This window comes from Schistocerca cancellata, unplaced genomic scaffold (assembly GCF_023864275.1).
Source record: "Schistocerca cancellata isolate TAMUIC-IGC-003103 unplaced genomic scaffold, iqSchCanc2.1 HiC_scaffold_1126, whole genome shotgun sequence".
Lineage (NCBI taxonomy): Eukaryota > Metazoa > Arthropoda > Insecta > Orthoptera > Acrididae > Schistocerca > Schistocerca cancellata.
Genome location: NW_026047125.1, coordinates 105,317 through 127,636, shown reverse-complemented (window position 1 = coordinate 127,636; position 22,320 = coordinate 105,317). Strand labels below are relative to the sequence as shown.

General features: G+C 51.9%; 1 protein-coding gene, 9 non-coding genes and 1 pseudogene across 10 annotated transcripts; all 11 read left to right on the top strand.

The window, feature by feature from the left end:
• The first annotated feature begins 5,079 nt into the window (after positions 1-5,079).
• Positions 5,080-5,198, top strand: LOC126159202 (5S ribosomal RNA; annotated as a pseudogene).
• An 861-nt stretch (positions 5,199-6,059) lies between these two features.
• Positions 6,060-6,178, top strand: LOC126159115 (5S ribosomal RNA). The gene has a single exon (XR_007534050.1). It is a non-coding gene; the product is annotated as a 5S ribosomal RNA (ribosomal RNA).
• An 843-nt stretch (positions 6,179-7,021) lies between these two features.
• On the top strand, positions 7,022-7,140 carry LOC126159150 (5S ribosomal RNA). Its single transcript, XR_007534083.1, has one exon. It is a non-coding gene; the product is annotated as a 5S ribosomal RNA (ribosomal RNA).
• Positions 7,141-7,997: 857 nt separating this feature from the next.
• LOC126159059 (5S ribosomal RNA) lies at positions 7,998-8,116 on the top strand. The gene has a single exon (XR_007534000.1). It is a non-coding gene; the product is annotated as a 5S ribosomal RNA (ribosomal RNA).
• Positions 8,117-8,958: 842 nt separating this feature from the next.
• LOC126159058 (5S ribosomal RNA) lies at positions 8,959-9,077 on the top strand. The gene has a single exon (XR_007533999.1). It is a non-coding gene; the product is annotated as a 5S ribosomal RNA (ribosomal RNA).
• Positions 9,078-9,920: 843 nt separating this feature from the next.
• Positions 9,921-10,039, top strand: LOC126159148 (5S ribosomal RNA). Its single transcript, XR_007534081.1, has one exon. It is a non-coding gene; the product is annotated as a 5S ribosomal RNA (ribosomal RNA).
• An 859-nt stretch (positions 10,040-10,898) lies between these two features.
• LOC126159057 (5S ribosomal RNA) lies at positions 10,899-11,017 on the top strand. The gene has a single exon (XR_007533998.1). It is a non-coding gene; the product is annotated as a 5S ribosomal RNA (ribosomal RNA).
• Positions 11,018-11,860: 843 nt separating this feature from the next.
• Positions 11,861-11,979, top strand: LOC126159113 (5S ribosomal RNA). The gene has a single exon (XR_007534048.1). It is a non-coding gene; the product is annotated as a 5S ribosomal RNA (ribosomal RNA).
• An 847-nt stretch (positions 11,980-12,826) lies between these two features.
• On the top strand, positions 12,827-12,945 carry LOC126159162 (5S ribosomal RNA). The gene has a single exon (XR_007534094.1). It is a non-coding gene; the product is annotated as a 5S ribosomal RNA (ribosomal RNA).
• A 1,795-nt stretch (positions 12,946-14,740) lies between these two features.
• LOC126159033 (uncharacterized) lies at positions 14,741-15,673 on the top strand. The gene has a single exon (XM_049916485.1). It carries the CDS (start codon positions 14,741-14,743, stop codon positions 15,671-15,673), a length of 933 nt encoding a protein of 310 aa, XP_049772442.1.
• Positions 15,674-20,837: 5,164 nt separating this feature from the next.
• Positions 20,838-20,956, top strand: LOC126159149 (5S ribosomal RNA). Its single transcript, XR_007534082.1, has one exon. It is a non-coding gene; the product is annotated as a 5S ribosomal RNA (ribosomal RNA).
• Positions 20,957-22,320: the final 1,364 nt, after the last annotated feature.

Sequence of the window (22,320 nt, the reverse complement as noted above, 5' to 3'; positions counted from 1 at the left end):
ATGGCCGCGCTATAGCATGTACCGTCAATGGTCTTGCCTTTGTCAATGTGTATGCTCATGCCGGTGACAAGCCAGCGCGGAATAAATTTTATGGTCAGGATCTCTGTCCACTTCTCCATCGTAATCATACTGACTTAGTGATCGGTGGTGATTTTAATGCTGTGATTGATGGTCGAGATCAGGAGCCGCGTCCTAACTGGTGCCAGGAATTACGTACGTTGGTTGACAGTTTTCGGCTCCGCGACACGTGGCGTGTGCTGCATCCGGACAAGACGCATTTCACCCACTTTTACGCCACCGGTCACAGTCGCTTGGACAGGATCTATGTGTCTTCGCCGCTCGCCGCCCACGTCCGGAAGGCGGACGTGTTGCCGGTTATTTTTTCAGACCATTGCGGTTACATGTGTCAACTCTTCTTGCCGCGTGCGCGCCCTACTCGGCGCCCCACTATTTGGAAATTTAACTGTAGCCTTTTGGACGATGCCAGTCTAACGTCTCAATTTACTGCGTTGTGGCGCAAGCTCTTGCGTGGTAAGGGAGATGGCGGCAGTACTATCGGGTGGTGGGTGGCGGTCGCCAAGCCGGCTATTCGGCGTTTTTTAATCGATTTTAGCCGCGATGCGGCGCATTGGCGTCGGTCGACGGCACGTTTTTACCAGGATTGTTTAAAGGATATTGCTCAGCGAGTCGCGACGTCACCTGAGTTGCTTCCGGTTTTTAATCAATTCAAAGCCAAGCTCCTCGATGTTCTACGTCGGAAGGGTGTTGGGACTATCGCGCGGAGCCAACCGGTGGGTGACGTGGAAGGGGAGCCGCTCTCTCTCTACCACCTGAGCAGGGAGCGCCGGCGGCGCGAGCGGTTGGCCATCCGTAAATGGGTCCAGCGAGATGGCACGTCCACATCCGATGGTGCGGCCATTGAGCGAGAAGTTCACGCGCACTTTGAGACGCTCTTTCGACAGGTTGACGTCGACGCCGGGGCGCTGCGCGATTTTTTGCAGAGGGTCCCACGTGTGTTAACACGACAAGATAGAGCCAGTTTAAATGAACCTTTTACCCTTGATGACTTAGATACAGCTGTGAAACGGAGTCCTCGGGGCCGGTCCCCTGGACTGGACGGGATTCCCGCGGAATTTTATTTAAAATTTTTCAGTCTTTTAAGTGATGTTTTAATTGCCATTATGAATGAGGTCCATAACGGCGTTGCTATTCCTGCGGAATTTTCAGAAGGGCGCATTGCCCTCGTTCCGAAATCGACCGCCACACCAAATCTCGACAATGTCCGTCCTATAACCTTGCTGAACGCCGACTATAAAATTATAGCGCGGTGTATCACGCACAGGTTGACGGACGTTATGCCAAAGGTGGTGAGTGACCATCAGACTTGCGCTGTCAGGGACCGTAACATATTCGATGCTGTTCTGGCGTACCGGGATTGTATCGGATATGTAAAAAGTCACAGGCTCCGGACGGCTGCGATAATGCTGGTCGACTTCAAAAACGCTTTCGATCGGATTAGTCACACCTATCTGCGGCAGGTCTTGGTCGGTTTCGGATTTGGTCCTAAACTGACGACGATGGTGTATAATATTTTAAGGAATGCCACGTCACGGGTTGTAATAAACGGAATTCCCAGTCGTGTTATACCTATTAGCCGCTCAGTTCGCCAGGGCTGCCCCTTGTCTATGTCGCTCTTCGCTTTGGCTTTGGATCCGCTCCTCCGCTGTATCGCCCAGGAATGCCGGGGCATTCGCATTGGTGGCGATCAGCTGATCTGTAGAGCGTATGCCGACGACCTCGGCGTGTTCCTTGATCAGCCAGAGGACATTAACAGGCTGCATGGTGTTTTACAGCGATTTGAGAGGGCGACGGGGGCTATCGTGAATCCTCGGAAGACTGTTTTGCTCCCTCTTACACCTCGCCTGCGTACTGCTCGCGGCGACTGGTTTTGTGTCAAGCAACGACAGACAGTGCTCGGTGTCATTCTGACCGACAATCTGCAGCGTATGGAAGCTCTGAATTGGCGGTCCACGCTGTATAAGGTTAGGGCCGTTGCGAAACTGTATGCCTCTCGGAATTTGGCGCTCCGTCAACGGGTGGCCCTTATTAACACGCAGATTTTGGCCAAAGCGTGGTATCTGGCACAAGTCCTACCTGTGCCGAAACAACTGGAACGGGCCCTTCAACAGGCGGTCTATTGGTTGCTATGGAAGGGTGACATTTTTAAGGTCTCCCTGGCAACCTGTACCTTGAGTCTGGCGGAGGGGGGGCTGGGTTTCGTTGACTTTCGCAACAAGTGTGCGGCGCTCTTCGTAAAGCGGACTACCGTGGTGCTTGACAAGGGGCCGTGCAGTCCGACGGCTGCCTTGTTCCGTGCGTACCGCCCGCCATCGGTGATTGCTCCGGTCTCGATCAGTCATATTCCGTCCACGTTGAACTTCGTACGCCGGTATTATGTGTATAACAGCTATCTGGTGCTCGGCGATGTCCGTGCGTGCAATGTCGGTGACATTATTCGCGCTCTTCGGGGATCGCCGAGCAGGAATAAATGGGAGTATCGGCTACCTCAGCACGACTGGCGGATGGTGTGGCGGAACCTCGCCACCGCCGTTATTCCTGCTGACGTTCACGGAACATGGTATAAAGTGGTCAACCGCACAATTCCGACTAATGCTAAGCTGCACTCTATCGGTCTGCTTCCTTCGGGTGTCTGTGATTCGTGTCCTGAGGAGGACACTATCGAACACCGATTCGAGTGTCGGAAATTCCGTGTTGTTTGGGACATTGCGTGTGACATGGTGCGTCTAATCAACAGAGTGGACAGGCGGCAGGTGACAGCTTTGGACGCCATCGTGCCTCAGTGTGTAGCGTATCCGGCCACCAAACGGAATGCTACTCTTTGGATTTTGGGACACACGGTTTATTGTATTTTCGCCCTGAAATTGACTGATGCCGTCGACTTTCTGTCTTACCTGTGGGCGGAACATCATTTGACCCTTGGTCGACAGGCTTATTCCTCGATTTTTGCCAATTTTTTGCATGTCGCCTTGGCCCATGCATTCACTAAATTGTCACTTTCCTGATACGACTCTATACCCAATCATGACATTTTTCTTTTTCCTATCTGATACTACTGCCAATATTCCTGTTGGCGTTTATGACGAACCCTTGCTTACCACCGGTCTTCCTTTCTTGGGTAATGATTTTCTGGCTTGGTAAAGTTGTGTTTCTAATGGACCGTACATTAACGAAACCGTACACATGACCTACATTTATGTGAATGGCGCTTTGTCCGTCAAAAGTTCTTTTATGTTTGCTTTACTTTCTGTTCCTCCTTTCTTTCTTTCTTGTTATTTGTTCCTTTCTCGCGGCGACTGAGGGGGCCGAGTCGCGGTGATCATTTTATCACAGTTGGTGTGTGTCTGAATGTGGGACTCTTTCCTATTGCTATGCGTCGACGTTTGTTTTATTCTCCATGTACCATCCGTCGGCCGTTAGCGGAGACATGTTTTCTTTCGGACTTTCTTTTATTTGCGGTGGATTTCCTTTTTTTTTGGTGGATGCCGCGTGACTGTTGCTTTGACGGGTTGTCATTGTTGTAGATCACTGTCGATGCCAGTTTCCACGGCGTCCAGTAGCCACTTTTGTTTCTATTATTTGGCATGCAGTCTGGAAGACGGATTACCTTGCGTTTCTTTTCTTATCTTGGCGGATGCATATTCCTTTCTGATATTTGTAGTGGAAACCCACAGCATATATTCACGCCAGCACACCTCGCCGATGAAGGCAACTTTTGGAGGGCGTAAATCAGGAGCTCTTGATAAGTCAACAGCACCTTTATAGCTCGAGAAAAAAAAAAAAAAAAAAAAAAAAAAAAAAAAAAAAAAAAAAAAAAAAAATAAATAAAAAACAAAAAAGAAAAAAAAAAGAAAAAAAAAGGTGCTGTTGGCTCCCTTCCTGTTTTTTTTTTTTTTGTTATGTCGCCTGCCCAATTTTCAAACTACCTTTCTGAAAAAAAAAAAAAAAAAAAAAAGGTGCTGTTGGCTCCCTTCCCGTTTTTTTTTTTGTTATGTCGCCAGCCCAATTTTAATGAAAAAAAAAAAAAAAAAAAATGGTGCTGTTGGCTCCCTTCCTGTTTTTTTTTTCTTATGTCGCCAGCCCAATTTTCAAAAAAAAAAAAAAAAAAAAAAAAAAAAAAAAAAAAAAAAAAAAAAAAAAAAAAAGGTGCTGTTGGCTCCCTTCCTGTTTTTTTTTTTTTTTTGTTATGTCGCCAGCCCAATTTTCAAACTACCTTTCTGTTGTGACAAAGATGCTTCCTTAAGCCCTTTAAACTACTGTAATGGTACGAAAATGCAGTAATTAACTCAGTTTGAGGGAGAATGTGCTAACCAAGTTTGCCAAGAAGACTTTGAAAACGACAAAACAGTACGAATCGGCAGGTGATTTCTGAAATACGTCACCGCCTATTGTTGTGTAGGAATGTAGAGTTCCAAATTTGATTTGTAACCAGGAATTTATTACTTAGTCGTCTCGTCTCGTCTCGTCTCGTCCCGCAGACGTTTGTCGTGCTTGCGCTGTCATATGGACCACGACCCGAGCGGCAGCGAGCGGCAGTCGAGCAAAGTCGGGACAAGTCGGGACGGGGACAGGGACAGGGATAGGAATGGTGCGAATGCACTGCAAACTACGCAGACACCTGGTGTGAGGCGAGGCGAGGCGAGGCGAGGAAGCCCACATCGCTACCAGTGGCGCCCTCCAGCACGACACTGTCACACCCCGCACAGGCCCTCCGCTGAACACCAGGGACAAGATGCGTCCTCCGCTAGTGTCGAAGGCTGCACGCGCCCAGCGAATGACAGGGGGTGCAACGAGCAGCAGTGCGTCTCACACACGCGGCGGTGCGCCCGCCAATTCGGCCGTCACTCTGCTGGGACGCCGGGCGCGCCTCCCCGCGCCGTCCTCGAGGAACTGGCGGTTGCGAAAGGAAAAGCTTTCGTCAAATGCGGCCGAAAACTAACATTTTGTGTGTTGGGAGAAAAGCCGAACTCGAATTCTGCCGTGCTTATACATTAGATGAGCGCCAACGGACATACCATGATGAATACAGCGGTTCTCGTCCGATCTCCGAAGTTAAGCATCTTCGGGCCCGGCTAGTACTTGGATGGGTGACCGCCTGGGAAACCCGGGTGCTTTTGGCTCCCTTCCTGTTTTTTTTTTTGTTATGTCGCCAGCCCAATTTTCAAACTACCTTTCTGTTGTGACAAAGATGCTTCCTTAAGCCTTTTAAACTACTGTAATGGTACGAAAATGCAGTAATTAACTCAGTTTGAGGGAGAATGTGCTAACCAAGTTTGCCAAGATGACTTTGAAAACGACAAAACAGTACGAATCGGCAGGTGATTTCTGAAATACGTCACCGCCTATTGTTGTGTAGGAGTGTAGAGTTCCAAATTTGATTTGTAACCACGAATTTATTCCTTAGTCGTCTCGTCTCGTCTCGTCTCGTCTCCTCCCGCAGACGTTTGTCGTGCTTGCGCTGTCATATGGACCACGACCCGAGCGGCAGCGAGCGGCAGTCGAGCAAAGTCGGGACAAGTCGGGACGGGGACAGGGACAGGGATAGGAATGGTGCGAATGCACTGCAAACTACGCAGACACCTGGTGTGAGGCGAGGCGAGGCGAGGCGAGGCGAGGCGAGGCGAGGCGAGGAAGCCCACATCGCTACCAGTGGGCCCTCCAGCACGACACTGCCGCACCCCGCACAGGCCCTCCGCTGAACACCAGGGACAAGATGCGTCCTCCGCTAGTGTCGAAGGCTGACCGCGCCCAGCGAATGACAGGGGGTGCAACGAGCAGCAGTGCGTCTCACACACGCGGCGGTGCGCCCGCCAATTCGGCCGTCACTCTGCTGGGACGCCGGGCGCGCCTCCCCGCGCCGTCCTCGAGGAACTGGCGGTTGCGAAAGGAAGCGCTTTCGTCAAATGCGGCCGAAAACTAACATTTTGTGTGTTGGGAGAAAAGCCGAACACGAATTCTGCCGTGCTCCTTTATTAGAGAGCGCCAACGGCCTTACCATGATGAATACACCGGTTCTCGTCCGATCACCGAAGTTAAGCATCCTCGGGCCCGGCTAGTACTTGGATGGGTGACCGCCTGGGAAACCCGAGTGCTGTTGGCTCCCTTCCTGTTTTTTTTTTTTTTTTGTTATGTCGCCAGCCCAATTTTCAAACTACCTTTCTGTTGTGACAAAGATGCTTCCTTAAGCCCTTTAAACTACTGTAATGGTACGAAAATGCAGTAATTAACTCAGTTTGAGGGAGAATGTGCTAACCAAGTTTGCCAAGAAGACTTTGAAAACGACAAAACAGTACGAATCGGCAGGTGATTTCTGAAATACGTCACCGCCTATTGTTGTGTAGGAATGTAGAGTTCCAAATTTGATTTGTAACCAGGAATTTATTACTTAGTCGTCTCGTCTCGTCTCGTCTCGTCCCGCAGACGTTTGTCGTGCTTGCACTGTCATATGGACCACGACCCGAGCGGCAGCGAGCGGCAGTCGAGCAAAGTCGGGACAAGTCGGGACGGGGACAGGGACAGGGATAGGAATGGTGCGAATGCACTGCAAACTACGCAGACACCTGGTGTGAGGCGAGGCGAGGCGAGGCGAGGAAGCCCACATCGCTACCAGTGGCGCCCTCCAGCACGACACTGTCACACCCCGCACAGGCCCTCCGCTGAACACCAGGGACAAGATGCGTCCTCCGCTAGTGTCGAAGGCTGCACGCGCCCAGCGAATGACAGGGGGTGCAACGAGCAGCAGTGCGTCTCACACACGCGGCGGTGCGCCCGCCAATTCGGCCGTCACTCTGCTGGGACGCCGGGCGCGCCTCCCCGCGCCGTCCTCGAGGAACTGGCGGTTGCGAAAGGAAAAGCTTTCGTCAAATGCGGACGAAAACTAACATTTTGTGTGTTGGGAGAAAAGCCGAACTCGAATTCTGCCGTGCTTATACATTAGATGAGCGCCAACGGCCATACCATGATGAATACAGCGGTTCTCGTCCGATCTCCGAAGTTAAGCATCTTCGGGCCCGGCTAGTACTTGGATGGGTGACCGCCTGGGAAACCCGGGTGCTTTTGGCTCCCTTCCTGTTTTTTTTTTTTGTTATGTCGCCAGCCCAATTTTCAAACTACCTTTCTGTTGTGACAAAGATGCTTCCTTAAGCCTTTTAAACTACTGTAATGGTACGAAAATGCAGTAATTAACTCAGTTTGAGGGAGAATGTGCTAACCAAGTTTGCCAAGATGACTTTGAAAACGACAAAACAGTACGAATCGGCAGGTGATTTCTGAAATACGTCACCGCCTATTGTTGTGTAGGAGTGTAGAGTTCCAAATTTGATTTGTAACCACGAATTTATTCCTTAGTCGTCTCGTCTCGTCTCGTCTCGTCTCCTCCCGCAGACTTTTGTCGTGCTTGCGTTGTCATATGGACCACGACCCGAGCGGAAGCGAGCGGCAGTCGAGCAAAGTCGGGACAAGTCGGGACGGGGACAGGGACAGGGATAGGAATGGTGCGAATGCACTGCAAACTACGCAGACACCTGGTGTGAGGCGAGGCGAGGCGAGGCGAGGCGAGGCGAGGCGAGGAAGCCCACATCGCTACCAGTGGGCCCTCCAGCACGACACTGCCGCACCCCGCACAGGCCCTCCGCTGAACACCAGGGACAAGATGCGTCCTCCGCTAGTGTCGAAGGCTGACCGCGCCCAGCGAATGACAGGGGGTGCAACGAGCAGCAGTGCGTCTCACACACGCGGCGGTGCGCCCGCCAATTCGGCCGTCACTCTGCTGGGACGCCGGGCGCGCCTCCCCGCGCCGTCCTCGAGGAACTGGCGGTTGCGAAAGGAAGCGCTTTCGTCAAATGCGGCCGAAAACTAACAATTTGTGTGTTGGGAGAAAAGCCGAACACGAATTCTGCCGTGCTCCTTTATTAGAGAGCGCCAACGGCCTTACCATGATGAATACACCGGTTCTCGTCCGATCACCGAAGTTAAGCATCCTCGGGCCCGGCTAGTACTTGGATGGGTGACCGCCTGGGAAACCCGGGTGCTGTTGGCTCCCTTCCTGTTTTTTTTTTTTTTTTGTTATGTCGCCAGCCCAATTTTCAAACTACCTTTCTGTTGTGACAAAGATGCTTCCTTAAGCACTTTAAACTACTGTAATGGTACGAAAATGCAGTAATTAACTCAGTTTGAGGGAGAATGTGCTAACCAAGTTTGCCAAGAAGACTTTGAAAACGACAAAACAGTACGAATCGGCAGGTGATTTCTGAAATACGTCACCGCCTATTGTTGTGTAGGAATGTAGAGTTCCAAATTTGATTTGTAACCAGGAATTTATTACTTAGTCGTCTCGTCTCGTCTCGTCTCGTCCCGCAGACGTTTGTCGTGCTTGCGCTGTCATATGGACCACGACCCGAGCGGCAGCGAGCGGCAGTCGAGCAAAGTCGGGACAAGTCGGGACGGGGACAGGGACAGGGATAGGAATGGTGCGAATGCACTGCAAACTACGCAGACACCTGGTGTGAGGCGAGGCGAGGCGAGGCGAGGAAGCCCACATCGCTACCAGTGGCGCCCTCCAGCACGACACTGTCACACCCCGCACAGGCCCTCCGCTGAACACCAGGGACAAGATGCGTCCTCCGCTAGTGTCGAAGGCTGCACGCGCCCAGCGAATGACAGGGGGTGCAACGAGCAGCAGTGCGTCTCACACACGCGGCGGTGCGCCCGCCAATTCGGCCGTCACTCTGCTGGGACGCCGGGCGCGCCTCCCCGCGCCGTCCTCGAGGAACTGGCGGTTGCGAAAGGAAGCGCTTTCGTCAAATGCGGCCGAAAACTAACAATTTGTGTGTTGGGAGAAAAGCCGAACACGAATTCTGCCGTGCTCCTTTATTAGAGAGCGCCAACGGCCTTACCATGATGAATACACCGGTTCTCGTCCGATCACCGAAGTTAAGCATCCTCGGGCCCGGCTAGTACTTGGATGGGTGACCGCCTGGGAAACCCGGGTGCTGTTGGCTCCCTTCCTGTTTTTTTTTTTTTTTTGTTATGTCGCCAGCCCAATTTTCAAACTACCTTTCTGTTGTGACAAAGATGCTTCCTTAAGCACTTTAAACTACTGTAATGGTACGAAAATGCAGTAATTAACTCAGTTTGAGGGAGAATGTGCTAACCAAGTTTGCCAAGAAGACTTTGAAAACGACAAAACAGTACGAATCGGCAGGTGATTTCTGAAATACGTCACCGCCTATTGTTGTGTAGGAATGTAGAGTTCCAAATTTGATTTGTAACCAGGAATTTATTACTTAGTCGTCTCGTCTCGTCTCGTCTCGTCCCGCAGACGTTTGTCGTGCTTGCGCTGTCATATGGACCACGACCCGAGCGGCAGCGAGCGGCAGTCGAGCAAAGTCGGGACAAGTCGGGACGGGGACAGGGACAGGGATAGGAATGGTGCGAATGCACTGCAAACTACGCAGACACCTGGTGTGAGGCGAGGCGAGGCGAGGCGAGGAAGCCCACATCGCTACCAGTGGCGCCCTCCAGCACGACACTGTCACACCCCGCACAGGCCCTCCGCTGAACACCAGGGACAAGATGCGTCCTCCGCTAGTGTCGAAGGCTGCACGCGCCCAGCGAATGACAGGGGGTGCAACGAGCAGCAGTGCGTCTCACACACGCGGCGGTGCGCCCGCCAATTCGGCCGTCACTCTGCTGGGACGCCGGGCGCGCCTCCCCGCGCCGTCCTCGAGGAACTGGCGGTTGCGAAAGGAAGCGCTTTCGTCAAATGCGGCCGAAAACTAACATTTTGTGTGTTGGGAGAAAAGCCGAACTCGAATTCTGCCGTGCTCATACATTAGATGAGCGCCAACGGCCATACCATGATGAATACAGCGGTTCTCGTCCGATCTCCGAAGTTAAGCATCTTCGGGCCCGGCTAGTACTTGGATGGGTGACCGCCTGGGAAACCCGGGTGCTTTTGGCTCCCTTCCTGTTTTTTTTTTTTTTGTTATGTCGCCAGCCCAATTTTCAAACTACCTTTCTGTTGTGACAAAGATGCTTCCTTAAGCCTTTTAAACTACTGTAATGGTACGAAAATGCAGTAATTAACTCAGTTTGAGGGAGAATGTGCTAACCAAGTTTGCCAAGAAGACTTTGAAAACGACAAAACAGTACGAATCGGCAGGTGATTTCTGAAATACGTCACCGCCTATTGTTGTGTAGGAGTGTAGAGTTCCAAATTTGATTTGTAACCACGAATTTATTCCTTAGTCGTCTCGTCTCGTCTCGTCTCGTCTCCTCCCGCAGACGTTTGTCGTGCTTGCGCTGTCATATGGACCACGACCCGAGCGGAAGCGAGCGGCAGTCGAGCAAAGTCGGGACAAGTCGGGACGGGGACAGGGACAGGGATAGGAATGGTGCGAATGCACTGCAAACTACGCAGACACCTGGTGTGAGGCGAGGCGAGGCGAGGCGAGGCGAGGCGAGGCGAGGAAGCCCACATCGCTACCAGTGGGCCCTCCAGCACGACACTGCCGCACCCCGCACAGGCCCTCCGCTGAACACCAGGGACAAGATGCGTCCTCCGCTAGTGTCGAAGGCTGACCGCGCCCAGCGAATGACAGGGGGTGCAACGAGCAGCAGTGCGTCTCACACACGCGGCGGTGCGCCCGCCAATTCGGCCGTCACTCTGCTGGGACGCCGGGCGCGCCTCCCCGCGCCGTCCTCGAGGAACTGGCGGTTGCGAAAGGAAGCGCTTTCGTCAAATGCGGCCGAAAACTAACAATTTGTGTGTTGGGAGAAAAGCCGAACACGAATTCTGCCGTGCTCCTTTATTAGAGAGCGCCAACGGCCTTACCATGATGAATACACCGGTTCTCGTCCGATCACCGAAGTTAAGCATCCTCGGGCCCGGCTAGTACTTGGATGGGTGACCGCCTGGGAAACCCGGGTGCTGTTGGCTCCCTTCCTGTTTTTTTTTTTTTTTTGTTATGTCGCCAGCCCAATTTTCAAACTACCTTTCTGTTGTGACAAAGATGCTTCCTTAAGCACTTTAAACTACTGTAATGGTACGAAAATGCAGTAATTAACTCAGTTTGAGGGAGAATGTGCTAACCAAGTTTGCCAAGAAGACTTTGAAAACGACAAAACAGTACGAATCGGCAGGTGATTTCTGAAATACGTCACCGCCTATTGTTGTGTAGGAATGTAGAGTTCCAAATTTGATTTGTAACCAGGAATTTATTACTTAGTCGTCTCGTCTCGTCTCGTCTCGTCCCGCAGACGTTTGTCGTGCTTGCGCTGTCATATGGACCACGACCCGAGCGGCAGCGAGCGGCAGTCGAGCAAAGTCGGGACAAGTCGGGACGGGGACAGGGACAGGGATAGGAATGGTGCGAATGCACTGCAAACTACGCAGACACCTGGTGTGAGGCGAGGCGAGGCGAGGCGAGGAAGCCCACATCGCTACCAGTGGCGCCCTCCAGCACGACACTGTCACACCCCGCACAGGCCCTCCGCTGAACACCAGGGACAAGATGCGTCCTCCGCTAGTGTCGAAGGCTGCACGCGCCCAGCGAATGACAGGGGGTGCAACGAGCAGCAGTGCGTCTCACACACGCGGCGGTGCGCCCGCCAATTCGGCCGTCACTCTGCTGGGACGCCGGGCGCGCCTCCCCGCGCCGTCCTCGAGGAACTGGCGGTTGCGAAAGGAAGCGCTTTCGTCAAATGCGGCCGAAAACTAACATTTTGTGTGTTGGGAGAAAAGCCGAACTCGAATTCTGCCGTGCTCATACATTAGATGAGCGCCAACGGCCATACCATGATGAATACAGCGGTTCTCGTCCGATCTCCGAAGTTAAGCATCTTCGGGCCCGGCTAGTACTTGGATGGGTGACCGCCTGGGAAACCCGGGTGCTGTTGGCTCCCTTCCTGTTTTTTTTTTTTGTTATGTCGCCAGCCCAATTTTCAAACTACCTTTCTGTTGTGACAAAGATGCTTCCTTAAGCCTTTTAAACTACTGTAATGGTACGAAAATGCAGTAATTAACTCAGTTTGAGGGAGAATGTGCTAACCAAGTTTGCCAAGAAGACTTTGAAAACGACAAAACAGTACGAATCGGCAGGTGATTTCTGAAATACGTCACCGCCTATTGTTGTGTAGGAGTGTAGAGTTCCAAATTTGATTTGTAACCACGAATTTATTCCTTAGTCGTCTCGTCTCGTCTCGTCTCGTCTCCTCCCGCAGACGTTTGTCGTGCTTGCGCTGTCATATGGACCACGACCCGAGCGGCAGCGAGCGGCAGTCGAGCAAAGTCGGGACAAGTCGGGACGGGGACAGGGACAGGGATAGGAATGGTGCGAATGCACTGCAAACTACGCAGACACCTGGTGTGAGGCGAGGCGAGGCGAGGCGAGGCGAGGAAGCCCACATCGCTACCAGTGGGCCCTCCAGCACGACACTGCCGCACCCCGCACAGGCCCTCCGCTGAACACCAGGGACAAGATGCGTCCTCCGCTAGTGTCGAAGGCTGACCGCGCCCAGCGAATGACAGGGGGTGCAACGAGCAGCAGTGCGTCTCACACACGCGGCGGTGCGCCCGCCAATTCGGCCGTCACTCTGCTGGGACGCCGGGCGCGCCTCCCCGCGCCGTCCTCGAGGAACTGGCGGTTGCGAAAGGAAGCGCTTTCGTCAAATGCGGCCGAAAACTAACATTTTGTGTGTTGGGAGAAAAGCCGAACGCGAATTCTGCCGTGCTCCTTTATTAGAGAGCGCCAACGGCCATACCATGATGAATACACCGGTTCTCGTCCGATCACCGAAGTTAAGCATCATCGGGCCCGGCTAGTACTTGGATGGGTGACCGCCTGGGAAACCCGGGTGCTGTTGGCTCCCTTCCTGTTTTTTTTTTTTTTGTTATGTCGCCAGCCCAATTTTCAAACTACCTTTCTGTTGTGACAAAGATGCTTCCTTAAGCCCTTTAAACTACTGTAATGGTACGAAAATGCAGTAATTAACTCAGTTTGAGGGAGAATGTGCTAACCAAGTTTGCCAAGAAGACTTTGAAAACGACAAAACAGTACGAATCGGCAGGTGATTTCTGAAATACGTCACCGCCTATTGTTGTGTAGGAGTGTAGAGTTCCAAATTTGATTTGTAACCAGGAATTTATTACTTAGTCGTCTCGTCTCGTCTCGTCTCGTCCCGCAGACGTTTGTCGTGCTTGCGCTGTCATATGGACCACGACCCGAGCGGCAGCGAGCGGCAGTCGAGCAAAGTCGGGACAAGTCGGGACGGGGTCAGGGACAGGGATAGGAATGGTGCGAATGCACTGCAAACTACGCAGACACCTGGTGTGAGGCGAGGCGAGGCGAGGCGAGGAAGCCCACATCGCTACCAGTGGCGCCCTCCAGCACGACACTGTCACACCCCGCACAGGCCTTCCGCTGAACACCAGGGACAAGATGCGTCCTCCGCTAGTGTCGAAGGCTGCACGCGCCCAGCGAATGACAGGGGGTGCAACGAGCAGCAGTGCGTCTCACACACGCGGCGGTGCGCCCGCCAATTCGGCCGTCACTCTGCTGGGACGCCGGGCGACCCTCCCCGCGCCGTTCTCGAAGAACTGGCGGTTCCGGAAGGAAGCGCTTTCGTCAATTGCGGCCGAAAACTAACATTATGTGTGTTGGGAGAAAAGCCGAACTCGAATTCTGCCGTGCTCCTACATTAGATGAGCGCCAACGGCCATACCATGATGAATACAGCGGTTCTCGTCCGATCTCCGAAGTTAAGCATCTTCGGGCCCGGCTAGTACTTGGCTGGCTGCCCGCCTGGCAACACCTCGGTGCCGAGCGAGCAGTGTTTTCCTTGTGCGACTTGGCCGGCGGCGCCTCGCGTGTCGTCTGCTTACTTTGCCACGTGGCTTTCTTTCTACTGAACTGTAAGTAATGGATATTCTTTACGATGATAGTGAAGAGCGACAGAACAATGTTCAGTGTGAATTCGAACGTTCCGTCGAGAAACCCTCGGCTTTTGAGATCCATCGTTGGTTAATTGAGGATTTGTTGTTGTCTACTAATGACGTACTCGGTATTCAGTTCGATACGTTCTTAAATTCTGTGTTCTTAAAACTCAAATCTTCCGATCTGTGTGATGCTGTAGTTTCTGTTAATGACGGTGTTCGCAAATTTCGACACCTTAACGGAAATATTAGTAATGTCACTGTGTCTCACGCTGGTTTTGGTCTTCGACATATACGGATATTTAACCTTCCGTTTGAAATACGTAATGACACTATTTCTCGTCACTTGCGGCCATATGGCACTGTTTTATCTGTCGTGAAGGAGAAATGGTCGTCTGCGTATATATTTCAAGTCGAGAACGGTGTGCGCAGTGTTAAGATGGTGGTTAGGCAGCATATTCCGTCTTTTATTTTGGTAAACGGTCACCGTGCGTTTGTCACGTACAGTGGCCAGCCACAAACTTGCTCCTTTTGTAATGGTGTTGGCCATTATAGGCAGGATTGTCCGAAGCGAAAACGGCCTGTTCAGCTACCGCTTGAGGCCGATTTGCAAGGAGTTAGTTTTGCTTCCGTCGCCGCAACGGTCTTGGGTTCCGCCCCCCCCCCCCCCCCCCCCCCGCGCCCGCGCGGCGTGCGGCAGATGTTAATCTTGCTGCCGCCGCGGAAGCGATGGATGTGTCTGCTGATCATAGTGTCTCTGCTGTTGCGACTACCGGCCAGGACTCTTTGTCCACGGTTTCGGAAAACGTGCCTGCTGTTGTTCAACCGGTTGTGGGTGCTGTTGTGTCGGAGACAGTCTCTGACTCCGTGCCGCAGTCGGTAACCGATGTTGTTTCGCGCCCTAATTCGGACTCTGTTGCCCCCACTGTGTCGCAGGCGGAGCCCTCTCCTTCTGTGCCTGCACCCGTCGTTGCACCCTCTGACGTTTCTGAGCCTCTTCCTGTTGCGGAATCGAGCGATGTTTTTGTGGAACCAAAACCGCAGCGGGATGAAGCTCGTTCTCGCAGTTCCAGTAGGCAACGCTTCCGCAGTGCCAGTAGCTCCCCTTCCTACGACAGAGGTTTAGCGCGAGGTGACCGTAGTCCGTCCCCAGTAGGGCGCCCCCCCGCCTCTTCTTGGGCGTCGCAACGCCGCGCCGGGCGGCGCGACCTCGACGTGGAGCTACGGCCGCCTCCGGCTGCCGGCTCCGGGCGTCAGCCGCCGCGCAAACAACAACAACAGCAGCAGCGTGCCTCCTCTCGCCACGCGCAGTCAGCTGATCTGAGTGTTGCAGCGCAGCAACGTGACGTTGCTGTTCGCCATCTACGGACTGTGTTAAGTCAACCCGCCTCTGTAGATGTGCCTGTTTTAGCGCCAGACACGGTTTCGGCTGTGACTGCGGCATCTCTGTCGACTAAACGGAAGGCAGAGGATGTACACCGTCGTCGCGCTGGTCCTTCTATTCACGACCGCGTGTCGGTGCCTTCTTCCGACGTGGAGATGTCCGTTAAGGATTCTGTGTCGGTCGCTTCTGGCGTGACGGCTACTGCCACCCTGCCGCCCCTCTCCCCCTTCGAGCCTTCGGAGTGGGCGAAGGATGTTGTGGAGGGTGGGGAGACGTAGTGTGTGTCCTGTGTGCCCCCTCCCCTGTCGCGCACCTGCACCTCCCGTGTTTTATGTGTGTTTTACTTTTGTGTGTGTCTTTTAATTGTGTGCGTCTATGACTTACGATTTTAGCCAGTGGAATGTTGTCACCATTAATCTTAACAAATTGAGTCACCCGTGTAAGATACTGGCTTTTAAGAACTTTTTACGTGATCACCACTGCCATGTTGTGTTTTTACAAGAGGTGACGCGTGATGCCCTTGTCTTTTTACACGATTTTAGTGCCTTTACTGTTATTGACAATGTTTTACCGGATCACAGTACAGGAACTGCCATTTTAGTACGTTCTGACCTCGCTATTTCAAATGTTGCTATTTTACCTAATGGTCGTGCCGTTAGTTGCACTATACTGGGCGTTGTATTTGTTAACGTCTATGCTCCGTCTGGGAACGATAAGCCGGCGAGGGCTGTTTTTTATGGGCAGGAATTGTGTGCGCTGTTACACCGGAATGTGGATGCTTTAGTTGTAGGCGGCGATTTTAATTGCGTTTTAGATGTTGTTGATCAGGTGCCTCGTCCTAACATTTGTCGCGAGCTCGGCGACTTGGTTCGCAGTTTTCAGCTCGTTGATACGTGGCGTGTTTTACACCCTGATGTTACGCATTTTACTCATTTTTATCCCACGGGGCACAGCCGCCTGGACAGAATTTACGTTTCTGCCCCGCTTTCTGCCCGTATTTGCCGCACGGAAATGTTTCCCGTGCTGTTTTCTGATCATTCCGGTTACCTTTGTCAGCTTTTATTGCCTAGATTTTGTGTTCCCAGGCGAAAGAATTTGTGGAAATTTAATTGTGCATTATTGAACGACGACCATTTTGTGACGTGTTTTACCAATCTGTGGCAGAAATTGCTCGGGACCAAGCGAGGTGACTGTAGTGTGCTGGAGTGGTGGGTCGGGGAGGCCAAGCCGGTGATCAGGCGGTTTTTAATGGATTTTAGCCGCGAGGCGGCTCGGTGGCGTCGCGCTACCGCCCGCTTCCATCAGGCGTGTTTACAAGGCCTCGCGCTGCGCGTGACGTCACAGCCTGCCTTGCTGCCCGCTTTTAAGCAGTTCCAGCGTAAGCTTCTCGCTGATTTGCGTGCTGTTAGTGGCGGTGTCGTCGTCCGCAGCCAGCCTGCGGGGGTTGTGGATGGCGAACCATTGTCGCTTTATCATCTGCATAGGGAACGCAGGCGGCGCGCCCGTCTGCACATCGGTACCTGGAAACAGTGCGACGGTAGACGGACTACTGTCCAGTCCGACATTGAGCGGGATGTTTTTACTCATTTTAGTTCCCTTTTCCGTGCGCTGGATGTTGATTGTAATGCGTTGCGGGATTTTTTACACGTCATACCTCATGTTTTAACTCGTACGGATAGGACGCTTTTAAATGCTGCTTATGTACCTGACGACCTGTACGATGCTATCCGACGAAGCCCTAAAAGTAAATCGCCTGGTCCCGACGGCATTCCTGCTGAATTTTATCTGAAATTTTATGATCTTTTTCGTGATGTTTTTGTGGCTCTTTTAAATGAAATACGGGATGGTGCTGTTATCCCTGCTGCGTTTGAGGAGGGGGTAGTGACATTGGTTCCCAAATCGACTGCGACGCCCTGCATTGACGCTGTTCGGCCGATCACTTTACTGAACGCCGATTTTAAGATTGTAACGCGATGCGTGGCTCAACGCCTTAAAGTTGTTTTACCGTCGGTCCTCAGTGATAGTCAATCATGTGCGGTGCAGGGTCGAAACATTTTTGATGCCGTCCTCGCCTATCGCGACTGTATCGGTTTTGTTAAAAGTGCGAGACTGCCGACAGCTGCCATCTTCTTAATTGATTTCAAAAATGCTTTCGACCGCATTAGCCATGTGTACCTCCGCCAGGTTCTTGTGCGGATGGGCTCCGGTTTTAAGTTTACGGCTGTGGTAAAGCATCTTTTACAAAATGCGACGTCACGTGTTAGTGTCAATGGCCACTTGACGCCAGCTTTCCGTGTTGGGCGCTCGGTGCGGCAGGGGTGTCCCCTTTCAATGGCCCTTTTTTCTGTAGCTTTAGATCCGTTGCTGCGAATTATCGGCCGCGACTGCCGTGGCATTCAGATAGGGACGCACCGCCTCATTTGCAAGGCGTACGCCGACGATCTTGGAAATTTTTCTTGGCCATTCTGATGACGTTGACACTCTATATGGTGCACTGCAACGCTTTGAAAAAGCTACAGGTGCCATTGTCAACCCAACTAAGACTGTTTGTTTGCCTCTTACACCCCGCGCACGGTCCATACAGCGGAGCTGGTTTTGTGTCCGCGAACAGCACAAAGTCCTGGGCGTGCTTTTTTCTTCTCATCCACAACGGATGGAGGCGCTCAATTGGCGGTCTACGCTCCATAAGGTGCGCGCCGTTGCCAAGATCTATGCGGCTCGCACGTTGGCGCTTCGTGACAAGGTGGCCTTGATCAATACTAACATTCTGGCCAGGGTGTGGTACCTCGCACAGGTCCTTCCACTGCCTCGGCAGTTGGAACGTGCCCTCAAGCAGGCGGTGTATTGGTTTTTATGGCGAGGTGACATTTTTAAAGTCTCGTATGACACCTGTACTCTAAGCCCGACAGATGGTGGTTTGGGTTTAGTAGATCTTCGCGCGAAGTGCTCCGCTCTCCTTTGGAAACGGACCACCGTTGTTATGGAGAGGGCCCCGAACGGTACCACTGCGGCGGTCTTCAGTATGTATCGTCCTCTATCAGTGGAGGCGCCGGTGAATGTCTCGCACATTCCCTTTTTTCTTAACTATGTGCGTCGCTACTATATGGACAACAGCTACCTCGCGCTATGTGACGTTCCCAGTCTTCGAGTCTGCGACGTCGTTTCTGCTTTCCGTGGATCACCTGTGCGTTGTAAGTGGGAGTATCGGCTACCGTGGTATAATTGGGTCGCGGTATGGAAAAATCTTGCCAGCCATGTTCTTCCTCCCTCTGTACACGCCGTGTGGTACAAGGTTGTGCATCGTACCTTCCCTACAAATTCGAAGCTCCATTCCATCAACCTCATCTCGTCTGGAGCTTGCGACTTGTGTGATGCGGAAGATACACTTGAACACCGTTTTGTGTGTGGACATTTTTGCAGTGTTTGGGATGCCGCCAGAGATATGATTCGCCTAATCACTCGAGTGGATACGCGTTCAGTCTTGCCGACCGACGCCTTAATTCCTCAATGCGTCGCCTACCCGAATACAAAGAAGAATGCTACGGTGTGGCTCCTGGGTCATACCGTTTTTGCAATGTTTCACCTGAAATTGACTACTGAATTGGACTTTCTTACCTATTTATGGACTCAGCATGAACAAACTGAAGCTTTGCCTGGCTATCGTGCTACTTTTGCAAATTTTTTGAAGGTTGCACTTGCTCATGCCTTTTCCCGGATGTCGGTGGATGCTTAACATGTTTATGACGGTTTGGTATACTATTCTATTTTGACCGCTCAAGCTGTGTTTTTCAAGGAACGAACACTTATGGAAATACGTGTACTCAGAGGAACTCTTTTTTTTTTTTCTTATCTGTGTCTTTTTTTATTTCCGGTACAGTTTACCTTTTTCTTGATTCTGATTTTTTATGCTGTGGACATCGGCACTTTTATTTACAAGCACTGGTTTTCTCCTGTAGGTCTCCCATGTGGCGGCAGTGATATTTTCAATTTTCACTAGTGTTACCACGCAGTGACTTTCATTTTTTTGTTTTTTTTTTCCTTTTCGTTTCACTTGTCCACCTGATGGACTTTACCCCTCAGTTTTACTGGTGTGGAACTTTCCCGGTAATAGTGACACTAAGGAAGTGGTTTTATTTCTACTGCATTTTGTTTCCCTGGCGGAGTCATTGTCTCCATGCAGAAGATTGCTGGATTATGGTTTTTTTTTTGCTCTTGCCGCTTTTTCCCGACGGACGTCGACCGTTTTAAGGACACCAACGGGGGATACTGACTTTCTTTTCGTCCGTTCGTCGTGGGACATGGAGTCAACAGCACCTTTATAGCTCATGAAGCTCGCCAATAGAAGGCATTTTGTGGAGAGCGAAACGGCCGGGCAATAAGGGGAGATGGGAGGCCCGTAAAAAAAAAAAAAAAAAAAAAAAAGGTGCTGTTGGCTCTATCTCATTTTTTCATTTTTACGTCGCTACACCTGCCAGCCCTCTTTTCATACTAACTTTCAGGTGTTGACAAAGATGCTTCCACAAGCATTTTAAAAAATAATAAAACAAAAAAAAAAAAAAAAAAAAGGTGCTGTTGGCTCCCTTCCTGTTTTTTTTTTTTTTGTTATGTCGCCAGCCCAATTTTCAAACTACCTTTCTGTTGTGACAAAGATGCTTCCTTAAGCCTTTTAAACTACTGTAATGGTACGAAAATGCAGTAATTAACTCAGTTTGAGGGAGAATGTGCTAACCAAGTTTGCCAAGAAGACTTTGAAAACGACAAAACAGTACGAATCGGCAGGTGATTTCTGAAATACGTCACCGCCTATTGTTGTGTAGGAGTGTAGAGTTCCAAATTTGATTTGTAACCACGAATTTATTCCTTAGTCGTCTCGTCTCGTCTCGTCTCGTCTCCTCCCGCAGACGTTTGTCGTGCTTGCGTTGTCATATGGACCACGACCCGAGCGGAAGCGAGCGGCAGTCGAGCAAAGTCGGGACAAGTCGGGACGGGGACAGGGACAGGGATAGGAATGGTGCGAATGCACTGCAAACTACGCAGACACCTGGTGTGAGGCGAGGCGAGGCGAGGCGAGGCGAGGCGAGGCGAGGCGAGGAAGCCCACATCGCTACCAGTGGGCCCTCCAGCACGACACTGCCGCACCCCGCACAGGCCCTCCGCTGAACACCAGGGACAAGATGCGTCCTCCGCTAGTGTCGAAGGCTGACCGCGCCCAGCGAATGACAGGGGGTGCAACGAGCAGCAGTGCGTCTCACACACGCGGCGGTGCGCCCGCCAATTCGGCCGTCACTCTGCTGGGACGCCGGGCGCGCCTCCCCGCGCCGTCCTCGAGGAACTGGCGGTTGCGAAAGGAAGCGCTTTCGTCAAATGCGGCCGAAAACTAACATTTTGTGTGTTGGGAGAAAAGCCGAACGCGAATTCTGCCGTGCTCCTTTATTAGAGAGCGCCAACGGCCATACCATGATGAATACACCGGTTCTCGTCCGATCACCGAAGTTAAGCATCATCGGGCCCGGCTAGTACTTGGATGGGTGACCGCCTGGGAAACCCGGGTGCTGTTGGCTCCCTTCCTGTTTTTTTTTTTTTTGTTATGTCGCCAGCCCAATTTTCAAACTACCTTTCTGTTGTGACAAAGATGCTTCCTTAAGCCCTTTAAACTACTGTAATGGTACGAAAATGCAGTAATTAACTCAGTTTGAGGGAGAATGTGCTAACCAAGTTTGCCAAGAAGACTTTGAAAACGACAAAACAGTACGAATCGGCAGGTGATTTCTGAAATACGTCACCGCCTATTGTTGTGTAGGAGTGTAGAGTTCCAAATTTGATTTGTAACCAGGAATTTATTACTTAGTCGTCTCGTCTCGTCTCGTCTCGTCCCGCAGACGTTTGTCGTGCTTGCGCTGTCATATGGACCACGACCCGAGCGGCAGCGAGCGGCAGTCGAGCAAAGTCGGGACAAGTCGGGACGGGGTCAGGGACAGGGATAGGAATGGTGCGAATGCACTGCAAACTACGCAGACACCTGGTGTGAGGCGAGGCGAGGCGAGGCGAGGAAGCCCACATCGCTACCAGTGGCGCCCTCCAGCACGACACTGTCACACCCCGCACAGGCCTTCCGCTGAACACCAGGGACAAGATGCGTCCTCCGCTAGTGTCGAAGGCTGCACGCGCCCAGCGAATGACAGGGGGTGCAACGAGCAGCAGTGCGTCTCACACACGCGGCGGTGCGCCCGCCAATTCGGCCGTCACTCTGCTGGGACGCCGGGCGACCCTCCCCGCGCCGTTCTCGAAGAACTGGCGGTTCCGGAAGGAAGCGCTTTCGTCAATTGCGGCCGAAAACTAACATTATGTGTGTTGGGAGAAAAGCCGAACTCGAATTCTGCCGTGCTCCTACATTAGATGAGCGCCAACGGCCATACCATGATGAATACAGCGGTTCTCGTCCGATCTCCGAAGTTAAGCATCTTCGGGCCCGGCTAGTACTTGGCTGGCTGCCCGCCTGGCAACACCTCGGTGCCGAGCGAGCAGTGTTTTCCTTGTGCGACTTGGCCGGCGGCGCCTCGCGTGTCGTCTGCTTACTTTGCCACGTGGCTTTCTTTCTACTGAACTGTAAGTAATGGATATTCTTTACGATGATAGTGAAGAGCGACAGAACAATGTTCAGTGTGAATTCGAACGTTCCGTCGAGAAACCCTCGGCTTTTGAGATCCATCGTTGGTTAATTGAGGATTTGTTGTTGTCTACTAATGACGTACTCGGTATTCAGTTCGATACGTTCTTAAATTCTGTGTTCTTAAAACTCAAATCTTCCGATCTGTGTGATGCTGTAGTTTCTGTTAATGACGGTGTTCGCAAATTTCGACACCTTAACGGAAATATTAGTAATGTCACTGTGTCTCACGCTGGTTTTGGTCTTCGACATATACGG

Bases quoted from the DNA above. Each gene is read 5' to 3' on its own strand.
- LOC126159033 (XM_049916485.1), top strand. From the start codon at position 14,741: ATGGATGTGTCTGCTGATCATAGTGTCTCTGCTGTTGCGACTACCGGC.